A 17,500-nucleotide genomic window follows, 5' to 3' on the forward strand; every position below is an offset into this window, starting at 1 on the left:
ATCTGGAAAAGTCTTGAAAATACACCTGGAAAAGTCTTGAAGATGCACCTGGAAAAAACGTCAAAATGCACCTGGAAAAGTCTTGAAATTGCATCTGGAAAAGTCTTGAAAATACACCTGGAAAAGTCTTGAAGATGCACCTGGAAAAAACATCGAATTGCACCTGGAAAATACATAAAAATGCAAATGGAAAAGTCTTGAAAAAGCACCCGTAAAAGTCTTGAAATTGCATCTGGAAAAAACATCAAAATGCACCTGGAAAAGTATTGATTATGCACCTGACACCTGCCAGTCACTTAGAAATGTTCTGTCTGTTTAAACTATTCTGCTAAGTGTTGCCATTTATGTCAGTAAATATTAATGTCTGACCAGTTTAAGTGGAATAAAGACCTCCATCCTGTGGTTATGAACAATAACACTGGTACTCTGCAGTGTTTATGTTTTATTCCAATAACCGCACAGCCTTTAAACCTCCAACAGGAAGGAAATAATCCTCCCATCCAGGCTCTACTCAACAAAATAAAAGCCTATATAAACTGATGATAGCTAAATTCAATTTACTGTTCTGTATATTGAATCATCATATTTATTTGTTTAATTAGGGCCTCTGGGCAATCTCACCAGCACTGGTCCCATACAGCAATATCTGTTATACTGTGGATTTCTTCTTCTTCCTCTTCTGGACGCAATTTCGTCCCGCTACTAGTCCTACAACTTGAAGAGTTGCAGGACAAATTATATATCAAAACGTGCGGTTTGATCGGGATCGGTGTGCTATTACTTTTCTCTACAGAATAAAAAATGTTCGCGACATAGGTCGCGATTAAACTGCCCAAAATTTTGCTCATTTCGATAGGTCATATAGTTTTTTATCAATCCCTGTTCAATGACCATGATCATTTTTGGAGAAATTCTGAGATTATAATGGGTGTGTATTGCACGGAATGTTCGTGTCAGAGTGTGTGATGTCATCACTCAGAGTGTAGAGGAAGAGAAAAAACTGTCAAAAAATACATTTGAAAACTGCGCTCCAGGCCGCAAATTCCACTCTACAGAAATTATTTATACATAGAAACGTAGGAAAATTAGTCTTCTCCCTCACAATCCTCTGGTAAAGCTGTCAGAGTTATAGTTTGGGCGTAGGACGCACAGATGATCCACCAACACCACCAACAGCCTCATTGGGTCCCATATTAAAAACATAGGAAGATTTCGGAAAAAAAGGAAGATGGAACAGTTTTTTTAGATCGCTCTAACAAAGCTATTTTTTAATGTTTCTGAAAAAAAAACATATGTAGACGTTCAGGAAGAACTCAGGACGCTCAAAGTGAAGTCGGATCAATGATAGGTATTATGGTTTTGCCAAAAATGCTTTCTGTTCGAGGCCAGAAATTCCAGTCTGTCCACCTCTGGCTGCTGTCACTCTTTCAGAACATTAACAGCTGCAGTTAATTCTGCTGATTGCTTTGATCTTTGATGTGATTACAGTTACAGATACACACAAGCACACACATGCATATACATGCTTCATACACGCACACACAGGTAACTTTATGTGATTTTAATTACACACACACACACACACACACACACACACACACATATTTTGAGGTTAAAGGGCATAGTTTGAAATCTCTGAAGAATCTCATCACAGTGTACACACACCGGCAGTAGCCCCCGTGGCCCTTTCAAAATTTCCCCAGAGGAAATTTTCTAGTTATTTCTATTATATTGTTTTTGTATTGTTAGAATAATATCTCACTTGTAAATTATTTTTAGAGTTTTTCTTTTTATTTCTCATAAAATAATAAAGAGTTAGTGAAGACTTTGTAATATAGTCTATTTATTTATAGATTAATACATAAATGTGTTACATTTATTTATTAATCTTTTATCTTTAATGACACTTTTTGACCAGTTAGTATTGTGAAATTCTTTCTTTATATTGTAGGAATAATGTATTTTTATTTCTCAAAAATATTAATTAATTAATTAATTAATTTGCGATTTATTCTCTATATTTAACATAAAAAACATAAGAAGACATGCATATTTCTATTGTACCATTATTAATAAATAAAATGTTTTATTTCTGTGATCCTCCAGAGGAAATCAGCCTTTAGTATATTATAGTACGGAATCTTTTTATGAAGGAATTACAGGTTATAACTACAAAAACAGAAATGTTTCTAGATTGAATAAATAGAAAGGGAAATACAGTAAGTCTGAAAACGAAAACTTTTATAATTCACCAAATTATTAGCTTTATTTTGAAAAGCTTCAAATTCAACCAGGAACCTTCACTGCATGTAAGCTTTTCTCTTTCTGCTCGTTATTCTCCAAAAGAAAAAGACATTTTGTGCCTTTTTTTTTGTAATCTGTGTCATTTTCTGTCTTTTTTGGGTAATTTTCTGTATTTTTGTTTGTAATTTGTGTCATTTTCTGTCTCTTTTGTGTCTTTTTTGTGTAATTTGTGTCATTTTCTGTCTTTTTTTGTGTAATTTGTGTCATTTTGTGTCGTTTTGGGTCATTTTCTGTATTTTTGTTTGTAATTTGTGTCATTTTCTGTGTTTTTTGTGTCTTTTTTTGTAATTTGTGTCATTTTCTGTGTTTTTTGGGTAATTTTGTGTCTTTTTGTTTGAAATTTGTGTCACTTTCTGTCTTTTTTGTGTCTTTTTTTGGTAATTTGTGTCTTTTTTTGTAATTTGTATTCATTTTGTGTCGTTTTGGGTCATTTTCCGTATTTTTGTTTGTAATTTGTGTCATTTTCTGTCTTTTTTGTGTCTTTTATTTGGTAATTTGTGTCATTTTCTGTGTTTTTTGGGTCATTTTGTGTATATCTTGTGTCATTTTCTGTCTTTTTTGTGTCATTTTCTGTCTTCTTGTTTGAAATGTGTGTCATTTTCTGTCTTTTTTGTGTCACTTTCTGTCTTTTTTGTGTCTTTTTTTGTTAATTTGTGTCTTTTTTTTGTAATTTGTGTCATTTTGTGTCTTTTCTGGGTGATTTTGTGTATTTTTGGGTCATTTTGAAAGTTGCAATATAACAGTTTTAAGTACATTTCAGGCTAAAAAGTATCCGGCAGTGTTGTTGTGAGGATGATGAAGCATGAATATGATCTGCAGCTCTTATCTGATATTGAATCTGTTTAAAGTGGTGAACGCTGCTCTAAAACCTGCTGCTTTTTGTTTGTAATTTGTGTCATTTTCTGTCTTTTTTGTGTCTTTTTTTTTGGTAATTTGTATTTTCTGTGTTTTTTGGGTAATTTTGTGTATATTTTGTGTCATTTTCTGTCTTTTTGTTTGAAATGTGTGTCATTTTCTGTCTTTTTTTGTCACTTTCTGTCTTTTTTGTGTCTTTTTTTGGCAATTTGTGTCATTTTCTGACTTTTCTGGGTGATTTTGTGTATTTTTGGGTCATTTTGAAAGTTGCAATATAACAGTTTTAAGTACATTTCAGGCTAAAAAGTATCCGACAGTGTTGTTGTGAGGATGATGAAGCATGAATATGATCTGCAGCTCTCTGGCTGATATCTGATATTGAATCTGTTTAAGTGGTGAACGCTGCGTCGTCTCTTCACTCAGCACATTTAAAGGCTCTTAAAGAGGAACCACTGTTTTACACTTTTATCTCTAAATATAGTTTGCTGCCTTTGCTCTGATTTAAACACCAATCATCTCCGCTTTGTTTCCTAGGTGATGCAGAAACAAACAGTATGAATAAACAGTTTAAAGATGTTTACATCAGGATGAAATGAACTGAACTCACATGATTCAAAGCTTCACTTCAACATAATTAGCTTGAAGTAAAACGTCCCGTACAGTCAGTCAGGCTGGCTCAATAAACTCTCTCTCTCTATGTACATATATATATATATATATATATATATATATATATATATATATATATATATATATATATATATATATATATATATATATATATGTACGTTACACAGAGCAGAGATGATCGGTTATAACATCTGAAGCTCAGATGAAACTGAGACAAATTCAATTTTCCTCAAACTGATTTCTTGCAGACACAAAGTGAACAAACCCACTGAACTTTTATTTTCAACTCAAGATATGATACTTATAGTTTATATGTATATATATATATATATATATATATATATATATATATATATATATATATGACACTTGTACAATGTGTTTATAGTGAAAGGATTACAGGTTGTTCAAATGTTTGAAACCCTGTAAAAATGTTCCTTATTATAAAGTGTCAGTGTGAGATGTGCCCTGATTTGTGTCTGCAGGTGGTGCTCTCTCACAGCAGAAAAGACAGAAAAAGACACAAAATGACGAACAGAGACACAAAATAACTAAAAAGACACAACAAAAGACACAAAATCACCAAAAAAGAAACAAAATAAATAAAAAAGACACAACAAAAGACACAAAATGAAAAAAAAAGAAACAAAATAACTAAAAAAGACACAACAAAAGACACAAAATGACTAAAAAACAAACAAAATAACTAAAAAAAGACACAAAATCACCAAAAAAGAAACAAAATAAAAATAAAAAAGACACAACAAAAGACACAAAATGACTAAAAAAGTCACAAAATGACTAAAAACGACACACAAAAAATACCATAAAAGACACAAAATGACTAAAAAAAGACACAAAATCAACATGAAAAGACACAAAATAACTAAAAAAAGACAACAAAAGACACAAAATCACCAAAAGAGACACAAATGACAAAAAAAAGACACAAAATGACGAAAAAAAGTCACAAAATAACTAAAAAAGACACAACAAAAGACACAGAATCACAAAAAAAGACACAGAATAACTAAAAAGACACAACAAAAGACACAAAATCACAAAAAGACACAAAATGACTAAAAAAAGACACAAAATCAACATAAAAAGACACAAAATAACTAAAAAAGACACAAAATGACCAAAAAAGAAACAAAATAAATAAAAAAGACACAACAAAAGACACAAAATGACACAAAATGACTAAAAAAAGACACAAAATCAACATAAAAAGACACAAAATAACTAAAAAAGACACAACGAAAGACACAAAATCACCAAAAAAAAGACACAAATGACAAAAAAAAGACACAAAATGACTTAAAAAGTCACAAAATGACAACAAAAAAAACACACCAGAGCCAAATCAAACAGAGTCCCACTAGAATAAAACCAGAGTTGATGACAGGATCACACACAATCACAAGATCACATTTATGTTGGTTTTTCTTTGTTTCTTTTTGGTTCTAAATGTTGACAGTGAAAGGGTTCCTGGCTGTTAAAATGTTCCTTATTCTAAAGTGTCAGTGTGAGTGTTGCCCTGGTTCCTGTCTGCAGGTGGCGCTCTCTCCCAGCAGGTCCCTGTAATGCTCCTTACAGTCTCTGCTGAGGCTCCTTCAGGGTCGTTGTGATGCTGCGTTTGTATTTTACTGTTTATGATTACTGAGTTTAAAGAATTCTCACAGAGAAACATTTACTCACTGCTCTGGCAGATCATTGGACTTGTTTCAAGCATTTATTTGCTCAATTCTAGTTATTTTATTTCTCATTTTTTTGTCAGTTGTAAATTTACCTCTAAAGTTCTGGCTGTAAACTCCATGAGGCCAGTTTCAGTTTGATGATGATATACCAAGTAAAACTGGAGACAAGCTCAAATAGATTTAGTATCAAATGATAGAACTGGATGGAACCCTCTTATATGGTAGATTTGACACCTTTGGTCACATTTGACACATTTACAATTCTTTATTGAGCATGATAGTGTTTTGGAAGTTAAAAAAAAAGATTAAAAATCACATTTAATGTTGGACTAAAGGACTAAAAAAGACACAAAATGACCAAAAGAAGATACAAAATGACCAAAAGAAGACACAAAATGACTAAAAAAGACACAAAATGACCAAAAAAAGACACAACAAAAGACACAAAATGGCTAAAAAAAGTCACACAATAACAAAAAAGACACAAAATATCTAAAAAAAGACACAAAATGACCAAAAAAGACAAATATAGACACAAAATGACTAAAAAAAAACACAAAATGACCAAAAAAAAGACACAAAATGACCAAAAAAGACACAACAAAAGACACAAAATTACTAAAAAGGACCAAAAAAAGATACAAAATGGCAAAAAAAAGTCACAAAATATCTAAAAAAAGACACAAAATGACCAAAAAAGACACAAAATGACTAAAAAAAGACACAAAATGACCAAAAAAGGCACAAAATGACAAAAAAAAGACAAATATAGACACAAAATGACTAAAAAAGACACAAAATGACCAAAAAAGACACAAAATTATCAAAAAAGACACAAAATGACACAAAAAAAGATACAAAAAAGACACAAAATGAAAGGAATCCAATCTTATTCTGTAGTTATTTATTTCTCGTCTTGCAGGGTGTAGATGGGATCAGACGGCTACATTATTTAGTCTGCGCTGGTTCTGAGCGTCTTTAACAGTTGACTAACAAGCAGCAGACTGAAATAAATAAATCCATTAAAACATCACAGAGAGAGAGAGAGATGTGCTGGCCAGAGAGAGATCTGCTGGTGAGGAAGATGTGGGCGAGATAGAGCAGCAGCAGGAGACAGGAGAGGAAAAGAGAACAGGAAATGTTAGATTTCCTCTGGATGTGAGCGCAGTTCTCCACCAACCACACACACACCGGCTCCAGCTCTCTGTCGGGATAGGGGCTTTTATTTTGGAAATCAGCCACTGGATCATTCATTTTCTACTGTTTTTGTGATTTTGCCAAACAAGGATTTAAGTTAAGAGTTCAGAGTTACTCTGACTCCTTCCAGCTGCTGAGATTTACTTTTGAAAGACACTTTGGTGTTTTGTTTGCTAGTTTTATTAGCTTTATCAGAGCTGTGGGGTGATGTAGGAGCTCCTCACTGCTGAACCAGTCACATCTCAACATTCTCCACTGGAAGATCTAAACGCTGAGCCATGCTGCGCTGTGTGGTTCAGAGAGCCAACAACCTGAGACACTCCAACGCTCTGACCAGCGTCACCTTCAGAGGTAAGACGCTCCATGATGGACAAATACGCCTCTCTGCTCGGCTTTTTAGGACAAAATTTTAAACACTAACAAGTGTCTTTGGGGCCAAGTTCATCGGTTCTCAGGCCAAGACACAAAATGACCAAAAAAGACGCAAAATGACCAAAAAAGACGCAAAATGACCAAAAAAAAGACGCAAAATATCTAAAAAAGACACAAAAAAAGACTACACAAAATGACTAAAACAGACACAAAAAGACAAAAAAAAGACACAAAATGACCAAAAAAGACACAATATAGACACAAAAAGATACAAAATGACTCAAAAAAGACACAAAATGACCAAAAAAAGACGCAAAATATCTAAAAAAGACACAAAAAAGACACAAAATGAACAAAAAAGACACAAAATGACTAAAAGAGACACAAAATGACCAAAAAAAGACGCAAAATATCTAAAAAAGACACAAAAAAGACACAAAATGAACAAAAAAGACTACACAAAATGACTAAAAAAGACACAAAAAGACAAAAAAAAGACACAAAATGACCAAAAAAGACACAATATAGACACAAAAAGATACAAAATGACTCAAAAAAGACACAAAATGACCAAAAAAAGACACAAAATGACTCAAAAAAGACACAAAATGACCGAAAAAAGACATAAAATGACCAAAAAAGACAGGAAATAGACACAAAAAAGACACAAAATGACTAAAATAATTACGCTAAACACACCAGACCAAATCAAATGGAGTCCCACTAGAATAAAAACCAGAGTTGTTGACAGGATCACACACAATCACAAGATCACATTTATGTTTTTACTGGACAAATACGGCTCTCTGGTCGGCTTTTTAGGACAAATTTTAAACACTAACAAGTGTCTTTGGGGCCAATTTAATCTGTTCTCAGGCCAAGTTTCAAGTACTCGAGGGAAACTCATTAGAAATCAACTCAAAACACACAAAAAACACATCAAAACAAAGAAATGACAAAAAACACACATGAAAACACAAAAAATTAAAAAAACACACACAAAATTACAATAAACACACTCAAAACACACAAAAAGCACATCAAAAACGACAAAAAACACATAAAAGACAAAAAATATTTAAATATTTGACACCTTTGTTCACATTTGAAACATTTAAAATTCTTTATTGAGCATGATGGTGTTTTGAAAGTTAAAAAAAAGATTCAAAATCACATTTTATGTTGGACTAAAGGACTAAAAAAGACACAAAATGACTAAAAAAGTGACAAAAAGACACAAAATGACACAAAATGACTAAAAAAGACGCAAAAGACACAAAATGACCGAAAAAAGACACAAAATGACAAAAAAAGAAACAAAAAGACACAAAATGACAAAAAAGACACAAAATGAGCAAAAAAAGACACAAAATGACAAAAAAAGAAACAAAAAGACACAAAATGACAAAAAAGACACAAAAGACACAAAATGAGCAAAAAAAGACTCAAAATGACTAAAAAAGAGACAAAAAGACACAAAATGACAAAATGACACAAAATGACTAAAAAAGACGCAAAAGACACAAAATGACCAAAAGAGACACAAAATGACTAAAAAAGACACAAAAGACACAAAATGACCAAAAAAAAGACACAAAATGAGCAAAAAAAAAGACATAAAAAGACTAAAAAAGAGACGAAAAGACACAAAATGACAAAGAAAAGACACAAAATGACAAAAAAAAGACGCAAAATGACCAAATTGTTGTGCTTAACACACCAGAGCCAAATCAAACAGAGTCCCACTAGAATAAAAACCAGAGTTGATGACAGGATCACACACAATCACAAGATCACATTTATGTTGGTTTTTCTTTGTTTCTTTTTGGTTCTAAATGTTGATCCAGTAAGTCAGAATAAAAAATCAATTATTATTATTATCAGGTCATATAGGAGAAAAATATACCAACATGGTATTTAAACATGTTTTAAGTGGTGAATACAGGCAGGATGGAAAGATTCAGACATGGAGGAAATAGAACAAAACTACAGAGAGTTAAGAGGTCAAAACCAGCTGAAACATCCAGTTTTATAAAGTGAAACCAATAGAGAAGTGTCTTACAGCTGCATTCTCTCTAATGAGCAGCAGGGGGCGACTCTACTGGCTGCTAAAGGATCCAATAATAGTAGAAGTCTGGATTTATGACCTCAGGAAGCATTTTCTAATGAGTTTATCTCCTCGATTGCTAGTTTTAAGTCTACTTTAATGCAACATGATGTTCATTTTGGTATTTATTTATTTATTTGTGAAGCGTGGTTTGCTTTAGGGGCGTGGCTAAAGATAAAGTTCTTAACCATGACGCAATGTTTGCATTTACACATTTTTGTCTTAAAACACTTTTTCAGTGTTTTGTCAGTTTATAAAATAGAATAAAGGAAGAATTTAATGTTTTTAGGATCCAGTTATTACAAATTACATATTGAGGTATTGTCATGTTTCCAGCCTCTCCTGTCCTCTCCTCTCTGCTCTGTGTAAACAGCCTCTCCTGTCCTCTCCTCTCAGCTCTGCGTAAACAGCCTCTCCTGTCCTCTCCTCTCTGCTCTGTGTAAACAGCCTCTCCTGTCCTCTCCTCTCTGCTCTGTGTAAACAGCCTCTCCTGTCCTCTCCTCTCAGCTCTGTGTAAACAGCCTCTCCTGTCCTCTCCTCTCTGCTCTGTGTAAACAGCCTCTCCTGTCCTCTCCTCTCTGCTCTGTGTAAACAGCCTCTCCTGTCCTCTCCTCTCAGCTCTGTGTAAACAGCCTCTCCTGTCCTCTCCTCTCAGCTCTGTGTAAACAGCCTCTCCTGTCCTCTCCTCTCTGCTCTGTGTAAACAGCCTCTCCTGTCCTCTCCTCTCAGCTCTGCGTAAACAGCCTCTCCTGTCCTCTCCTCTCAGCTCTGCGTAAACAGCCTCTCCTGTCCTCTCCTCTCTGCTCTGTGTAAACAGCCTCTCCTGTCCTCTCCTCTCTGCTCTGTGTAAACAGCCTCTCCTGTCCTCTCCTCTCAGCTCTGCGTAAACAGCCTCTCCTGTCCTCTCCTCTCAGCTCTGTGTAAACAGCCTCTCCTGTCCTCTCCTCTCAGCTCTGTGTAAACAGCCTCTCCTGTCCTCTCCTCTCTGCTCTGTGTAAACAGCCTCTCCTGTCCTCTCCTCTCAGCTCTGTGTAAACAGCCTCTCCTGTCCTCTCCTCTCTGCTCTGTGTAAACAGCCTCTCCTGTCCTCTCCTCTCTCCTCTGTGTAAACAGCCTCTCCTGTCCTCTCCTCTCAGCTCTGTGTAAACAGCCTCTCCTGTCCTCTCCCCTCTGCTCTGTGTAAACAGATTTTCAGTGAATATTTGTCTCATAACCGACCAAATTTTCGAAAAAGACACAAAATTATCAAAACAAGACGTAAAATCAACATAAAAGACACAATATTATGAAGAAAAATTGCAGAATTACCAAAAAAAGATGCAAAATTACTATAACAAGAATTGAAATTTCCCAAAAAAGAAAACAACAGATTCTCAGTGAATATTTGTCACGTAGCAGAATCAATCATGTCTTCACAGTTTTTTTTAATTTAATGTTTTAAACAGGATCTGGTTATTAGTTACGCTTTATTTTTGGACACGTTTTAAATGATACATGTAGAATAAAGTGATTTTGACAGAAATATCACATTTTTGATCTTCGTTTTGGTCACTTTTTCCTCCCAGAAACGTTCGCAACCTTTGATCACGTATTTTTGTTGAACAAGAGCAAGAGCAAGAAAGCGAGAGTCAGAGAGTGAGAGAGCGAGAGAGAGAGACAGAGAGCGAGAGTGAGAGAGTGAGTGAGTGAGACAGTGAGAGAGCAAGAGAGAGCGAGAGAGCGAGAGAGATAGGAGAGAGTGAGAGAGAGAGCAAGAGAGCGAGAGTGAGAAAGTGAGAGAGTGAGAGAGAGAGAGAGAGAGCGAGAGAGATAGGAGAGAGTGAGAAAGAGAGCAAGAGAGCGAGAGTTAGAAAGTGAGAGAGTGAGAGAGAGAGCGAGAGAGATAGGAGAGAGTGAGAGAGAGAGCAAGAGAGCGAGAGTGAGAAAGTGAGAGAGTGAGAGAGAGAGAGAGAGCAAGAGAGCGAGAGTGAGAAAGTGAGAGAGTGAGAGAGAGAGAGAGAGAGAGCGAGAGAGACAGTGAGAGAGTGAGAGACAGAGAGCAAGAGCAAGAAAGCGTGAGTCAGAGAGTGAGAGAGAGAGACAGAGAGCGAGAGTGAGAGAGAGAGAGAGAGAGAGAGAGATCTTCTTTTTGGTCACTTTTTCCTCCCAGAAACGTTTGTAACCTTTGATCACGTATTTTTGTTGATTTCTTTTTCCTTTTATTGGGGTTAACGTTGCAGAAAAGCCAGCTGGGGATGCCAAATGGTGCCCCAGTGGAAGGTGGTTGGTCTACCTGCTTTCTGTTCTCCTTCAGCTTGTTGTTTGTTCTTTCCATGAGTCAGTGAGCCTCCTTAACGAGGTGAGCTCTGCTGCAGCTTCCTGCCTTTGTCCTGTTCACTCTGTTTCCTGGTGCCATCACACACAAGCAGCCTGGAAGAAGAAACTCTCAGGTCCTGAAAGGTAGAACCAGACAAAAACAACAACATTTACAACAGTTCTTCAACTGTCAAACACAGGAAACAATCTGTGAGTTGAATTAAAGTAACAGTCTGTTTAATTTAAAAAGCATCGACGAGTTTTTATATTTCACCTGAATGAAGTTCTTTTATTCTATCAGACGTCAGTGAAATACATGTTTTACATTTGAAACTGATTTCTACAGTGTTTTTTTCTTAGAGAGAGACAGAGTGAGAGAGCGAGAGGGCGAGAGAGAGAGTGAGAGAGAGAGAGAGAGAGAGAGAGTGTGAGAGAGCAAGAGCAAGAAAGCGGGAGTCAGAGAGTGAGAGAGTCAGAGAGTCAGAGAGTCAGAGAGTGAGAGAGTGAGAGAGCAAGAGAGCGAGAGAGACAGACAGAGAGCGAGAGTGAGAGAGTGAGACAGTGAGAGAGCAAGAGAGCAAGAGAGCAAGAGAGCGAGAGAGTGAGAGAGTGAGAGAGATAGGAGAGAGTGAGAGAGAGAGAGACCAAGAGAGCGAGAGTGAGAAAGCGAGAAAGTGAGAGACAGAGAGGGAGAAAGAGAGAGCAAGAGAGCGAGAGTGAGAGAGCGAGAGCGAGAGAGAGAGAGAGAGAGTGAGAGTGAGAGAGAGAGAGAGAGCGAGAGAGAGAGTGAGAGAGAGAGAGAGCTAGAGCAAGAAAGCGTGAGTCAGAGAGTGAGAGAGCGAGAGAGAGAGAGAGCGAGAGTGAGAGAGTGAGACAGTGAGAGAGCAAGAGAGCGAGAGAGCGAGAGAGATAGGAGAGAGTGAGAGAGAGCAAGAGAGTGAGAGTGAGAAAGCGAGAGAGTGAGAGACAGAGAGAGAGAGAGAGAGTGAGAGGGAGAGAGCTACAGCAAGAAAGCGGGAGTCAGAGAGCGAGAGTGAGAGAGGGAGACTGTGAGACAGTGTGAGAGAGTGAGAGACAGAGAGAGAGAGACAGAGAGAGAGAGAGAGAGAGAGTGAGAGACAGAGAGCAAGAGCAAGAAAGCGAGAGTCAGAGAGTCAGAGAGCAAGAGAGCGAGAGAGACAGAGAGCGAGAGAGAGAGAGAGAGAGCAAGAGCAAGAGAGCGAGAGTGAGAAAGCGAGAGCGAGGGTTTCCTCTCCTCCAGAAACAGACATCATGTCCATTTATATAAATTACAGTTATTAATGAAAGAGAAATGAAGCTGAGGGAGACGGAGAGAAAATGTTTCACACTAAATGTCTGCAGAGAAATATACATTTAAACAAAAATGCCAATATTACCATTTTAATGTTCTTTACTGACACATTTCCATTTCTACCACTTTAAACTTTAAACTACTGCAGAGATCATTTCATACTGCACGTCAGTTATTAATGATTGTTTCATTTATTTATTCAGAAGTTATTTTGCAGATACAGATAAAAAAACACAAAATATATCATTATTATTATTATTATTATTATTAGTGTGTGTGTGTGTGTGTGTGTATGTGTGTGCAGCATGTGTGTATGTGATTAAATGTGACAACATGTGTTTGTGTTTGTGCTGCTGCAGGATTTCCTGTCAAAGTGTTATTGGAAACATAAGACACACACACACACACACACACACACACACACACACACACACACACACACACACTCGTTTACTGAAGTCTCTATTAGTTCTTCAAGACATTTGATTTTTCATGTAACTCAAAATGTTTCCTGTTGTTGGAAAACAGACAAATAGATTTAGTATCAAATGATAGAACTGGATGGAACCCTCTTATATGGTAGATTTGACACCTTTGGTCACATTTGAAACATTTACAATTCTTTATTGAGCATGATAGTGTTTTGAAAGTTAAAAAAAGATTCAAAATCACATTTTATGTTGGACTAAAGGACTAAAAAAGACACAAAATGACCAAAAAAGACAAAAAATGAGAAGACAGAATTACTAAAAAAACAGAGGACACAAAATGACCAAAAAAGACACAAAATAACTAAAAAAGACACAACAACAGACACAAAAAGACACAAAAAAGACACAAAATGACAAAAAAGACACAAAATAACTAAAAAAAGACACAAAATAACTAAAAAAGACACAACAACAGAGACAAAAAGACACACAAAAAAGACACAAAATGACAAAAAAGACACAAAATAACTAAAAAAGACAACAACAGACACAAAAAGACACAAAAAAGACACAAAATGACAAAAAAGACACAAAATGACCAAAAAAGACACAAAATAACTAAAAAAGACACAACAACAGACACAAAAAGACACAAATGACCCAAAAAAGACACAAAATGACTTACAAAGACACCAAAAAGACATGAAAAGGATTAAAAAATGGACAAAATAGACTCCATAGAGTTAAAGCTATTCAGAATATCACAAGATGAATATTTGATCCAATAGATAAAGTTCAATTAAATGTGTGCATGCTATTCATTTTTCAGAATACGTGCACTGTATATGACCTATATCAATATATGTCCGACTGCTCAGGAACACTGAAATGACCTAAATACATGGTGAACCTTATATTGGATCAAATAATCATCTGGTGATATTATCAACAGCTTTAAATGATTCTTTGACCCAGGAAATGTAGATTTTGACACCAAGATCAAAACTCTGAACTAAATTCTGCTCAATATTAATGAAATCTCTTTATAAAATACAGTAAATTATCTGGTTTAGAGCTGCTACTGATAATAATACATGTTATGATAAGACTTTTAATGTGGAGTAAATAAAATATAGCAGTAAAAAGTAGTAAATACTCCATATAAATACTCACGATATCACTTTAACATTTATTTTAAACACAACTGTAAATTACCTTTATCAAGGTTCCTACTGGTGGTTTTTGTATTATTTAGCTTGTTTTTCATGTTTGTACATTTTCTAGGTGTTTTACAATGTTGTGAAGCTTTTATTTTGAAAAGGTACCGTCCAATGTTAAACGGGTGCTTTTATTTTGAAAGGTAGTGATTAAGTAATTCTTTGTCTTTTTTAGTAATATTGTGTCTTTTTTTTTGTAATTTTGTGTCTTTTTTGTAATTTGTGTCTTTTTTAGTAATTTTGTGTATTTTTTGGGTAATTTTGTGTCTTTTTTAAAATCATTTTGTCTCTTTTTTGGTCATATGTCTTTTTTTTGTCATTTTGTGTCTTTTTTTGGTAATTTTGTGTCTTTTTAAAGTAATATAGTGTTTTTTCAGTCATTTTGTGTCTTTTTTTAGTAATTTTGTGTCTTTTTTGGTAATTTTGTCTCTTTTTTAAGTGATTTAGTTTTTTTTCTGTAATTTTTTTTTTTTAGTAATATTTTTAACACAACTGTAAATTAGATTTATCAAGGTTCCTATTGGTGTTTTTGTATTTTATAGCTTGTTTTTCATGTTTGTATATTTTCTAGGTGTTTTACAATGTTGTGATGCTTTTATTTTGAAAAGGTGCCGTCCAATGTGAAACGGGTGCTTTTATTTTGAAAGGTAGTGACAGGAAATAACAGGTGTAACGTTTAAATGAAAAACAAACGGTAAATAATAACGAGTGCGTTATAATTAATATTAAGTTGATATAAATAAAGTATAAAATGCTTCTATAGTGGCTGACTGACAGGAACAATGTTTGTTAGAGTTTATTTATTCTGTCATATATATTAGTGGCTATATTTATTGTCTTAACTATAGTAAAAGTGCTTGTTAGCTCCAGTGCTAATGCTAATGTTCGTTATTTCTCTTCCGGTGGATTCACAAGGTGACCAAAGAATGTCTGGTTTTTATTTCATGGAGAAAAGATTTAAATAAATCTAGTGAACTATCAGTTAGATCAGGGGGCTCAAACTGGCGGCCCGCGGGCCAATTGTGGCCCTCGTGACGATATTTTGTGGCCCCCACCTTGATATGAAAGTTTAATGTGAGTTTTATATGAATGGCACTTTACTGTGTTGTGTGTGGAAGGTCCCTTTAATTACTGTTTTTGGTCATTTTGTGTCATTAAAAAAATAATTGTATGTCTTTTTTAAATAATTTTGTGCCTTTTTTAAAAATAATTTTGTGTCTTTTCTGGTAATTCTGTGTCTTTTTTAGTAATATTGTGTCATTTTTGGTAATTTTGTGTCTTTAAAGTGGAAATGAAGCAGTCAACCAAGTTACCCTTATTTACTAGATTGAGACCTATTCTTATCAATAGTTATACAACAAATGTGAAAAATATAAACATATAAAAAAGGATTAAAAAATGGACAAAATAGCCCTATCTTCCTCCAGAAAATGCTAAGTACAGACGCTGGAGTGTTTTTAATTTCACCGCCGTTATAACCGGAGCTCTACTGAGAGCACAACACTCAGTACAGTACAGCGGCATCAATCCACCGCAGAGACAGACAGGCAGTGAGACAGGTCAAGTGAAGTCAGCAGGTATTAAGTCATCAACTATGTCCATACTCCAAAACAAACCGTATACACAAACACAATAATTGAAACGTAGCTGTCCGACTCTGTCCCTCTGTGAGCCTCTTATTAAACACACCTTTCACCTCAGACAGCAGCCCTCATAAACACCCTCACCACTCTGAGCCTAAACATGAACATATCTGCAGCTCAGGATCGGTCTGAAATGACTGTCAAAAATTAAAAAGTAACCACAGTAATAATAAAAAAAAAAACACCTGTCTTAAAACCCAAATAATTCCACATCAACATCATTTAATTCCTTAGCCAGAGGAGCTCATCACAGCTGATGCAAACCTCTAAAGAAATGATTATTTTTACTTATTATTTCTTAGCGTGACTCCACGTCAGTCAGTCAGGTTATCCTACATTCCGCGACCTCCCTCACCACATCTCGCAGGCTATATTCTTGTGCTTTTCCTTTACTTGGCCTAACTGCTTCAAATGCGTCTCCATGTGTAGTGGCAGATTAAAAAAATAAAAAAAGCTTCACCAACACGAACCAACATAATGCACATTTACTTTTGGAAAAATATTTTACTCAACAGAAGTATTGACAGTCGCTAGCTAAAAAAACGAAAAACACTTGAGGCTGACCTTAGATCACATGGGTTCCTTTGACCCTTGAACCCCGTGTTCCGTTAAGACCCGCCCTATTCTGCCTCTGATTGGCTCTGACTCTGACAGCTCAACAACATCAACCAATAGTAGCGCCAGTATACCAAATATATTATATTAATCAACATGGCGAATTTTCAGTATTTGAGCCTAGTCCAGCTTTTGTATTTGAGATTCAATCATAATCAGTTTCTATAGCTATTATTAGCAACTTCTACATCACCTAGTAAAAAACAAAAACAAAGTGAAGAGCAGAATACAAACCATTAATAAAACATTACACAGTACTTGATGCAAATGGAAAATGTTTATATATATATATATATATATATATAGGGATATAACCAGAACTATGCTACACTATGTGCTGTATACAGTGCACCATGATGTTAATATGTTATACACTGTACATAAGTGAAGTCAGGTGGCTATTGCTAATATAGTAAGGTGCATGATTGTCCATAGATGTGAGAAGTAACTGCATATTGATACTTTTGATAGTCACAGAGGAATAATAACCTGGCTTCTAGAGAATGTGACATTAATATCATTATGTTCAACATCCCTCAGAAGCACACATTTATCATATGATGACAACACACCAAATAAAGGTTATTTTAGTGATTCAACCAGCACTGGTTAAACTAAAACAACAATTATCCACTACTGTAACAACATGGAGGAAACATTGGACAGTTTTTATGCATGGTTATTGTAATAAATAAAATCACAACAAAGTGCAGAAAAATATTACAGTAAATCATATTTAATGGCAATCACTTTCATGCAACATTCATAAATCCTCATAAGCATACTCAAATCCATGATATACCAGGGGGGGAAACAGGTCTG

At 35.1% G+C, this 17,500-nt stretch overlaps 1 protein-coding gene across 6 annotated transcripts in view; it reads left to right on the forward strand.

The window, feature by feature from the left end:
* Nucleotides 1-17,500, forward strand: part of dysf (dysferlin, limb girdle muscular dystrophy 2B (autosomal recessive)) — a 199,595-nt gene that overhangs the window by 3,643 nt on the left and 178,452 nt on the right. For 5 of the 6 annotated variants that reach the window (XM_059354835.1, XM_059354839.1, XM_059354836.1 and 2 more), the window contains exon 1: nt 5,917-7,037. The exons of the other annotated variant lie outside the window; for it this stretch is intronic. In XM_059354835.1, the coding sequence (XP_059210818.1) occupies nt 6,965-7,037 (73 nt within the window). In that variant the 5' untranslated portion in view covers nt 5,917-6,964. Of the gene's footprint in view, nt 1-5,916; nt 7,038-17,500 lie in introns of those variants that run through there. 6 annotated transcript variants of the gene reach the window in all.

Source organism: Centropristis striata, chromosome 17 (genome assembly GCF_030273125.1).
Source record: "Centropristis striata isolate RG_2023a ecotype Rhode Island chromosome 17, C.striata_1.0, whole genome shotgun sequence".
NCBI classification, from domain to species: domain Eukaryota; kingdom Metazoa; phylum Chordata; class Actinopteri; order Perciformes; family Serranidae; genus Centropristis; species Centropristis striata.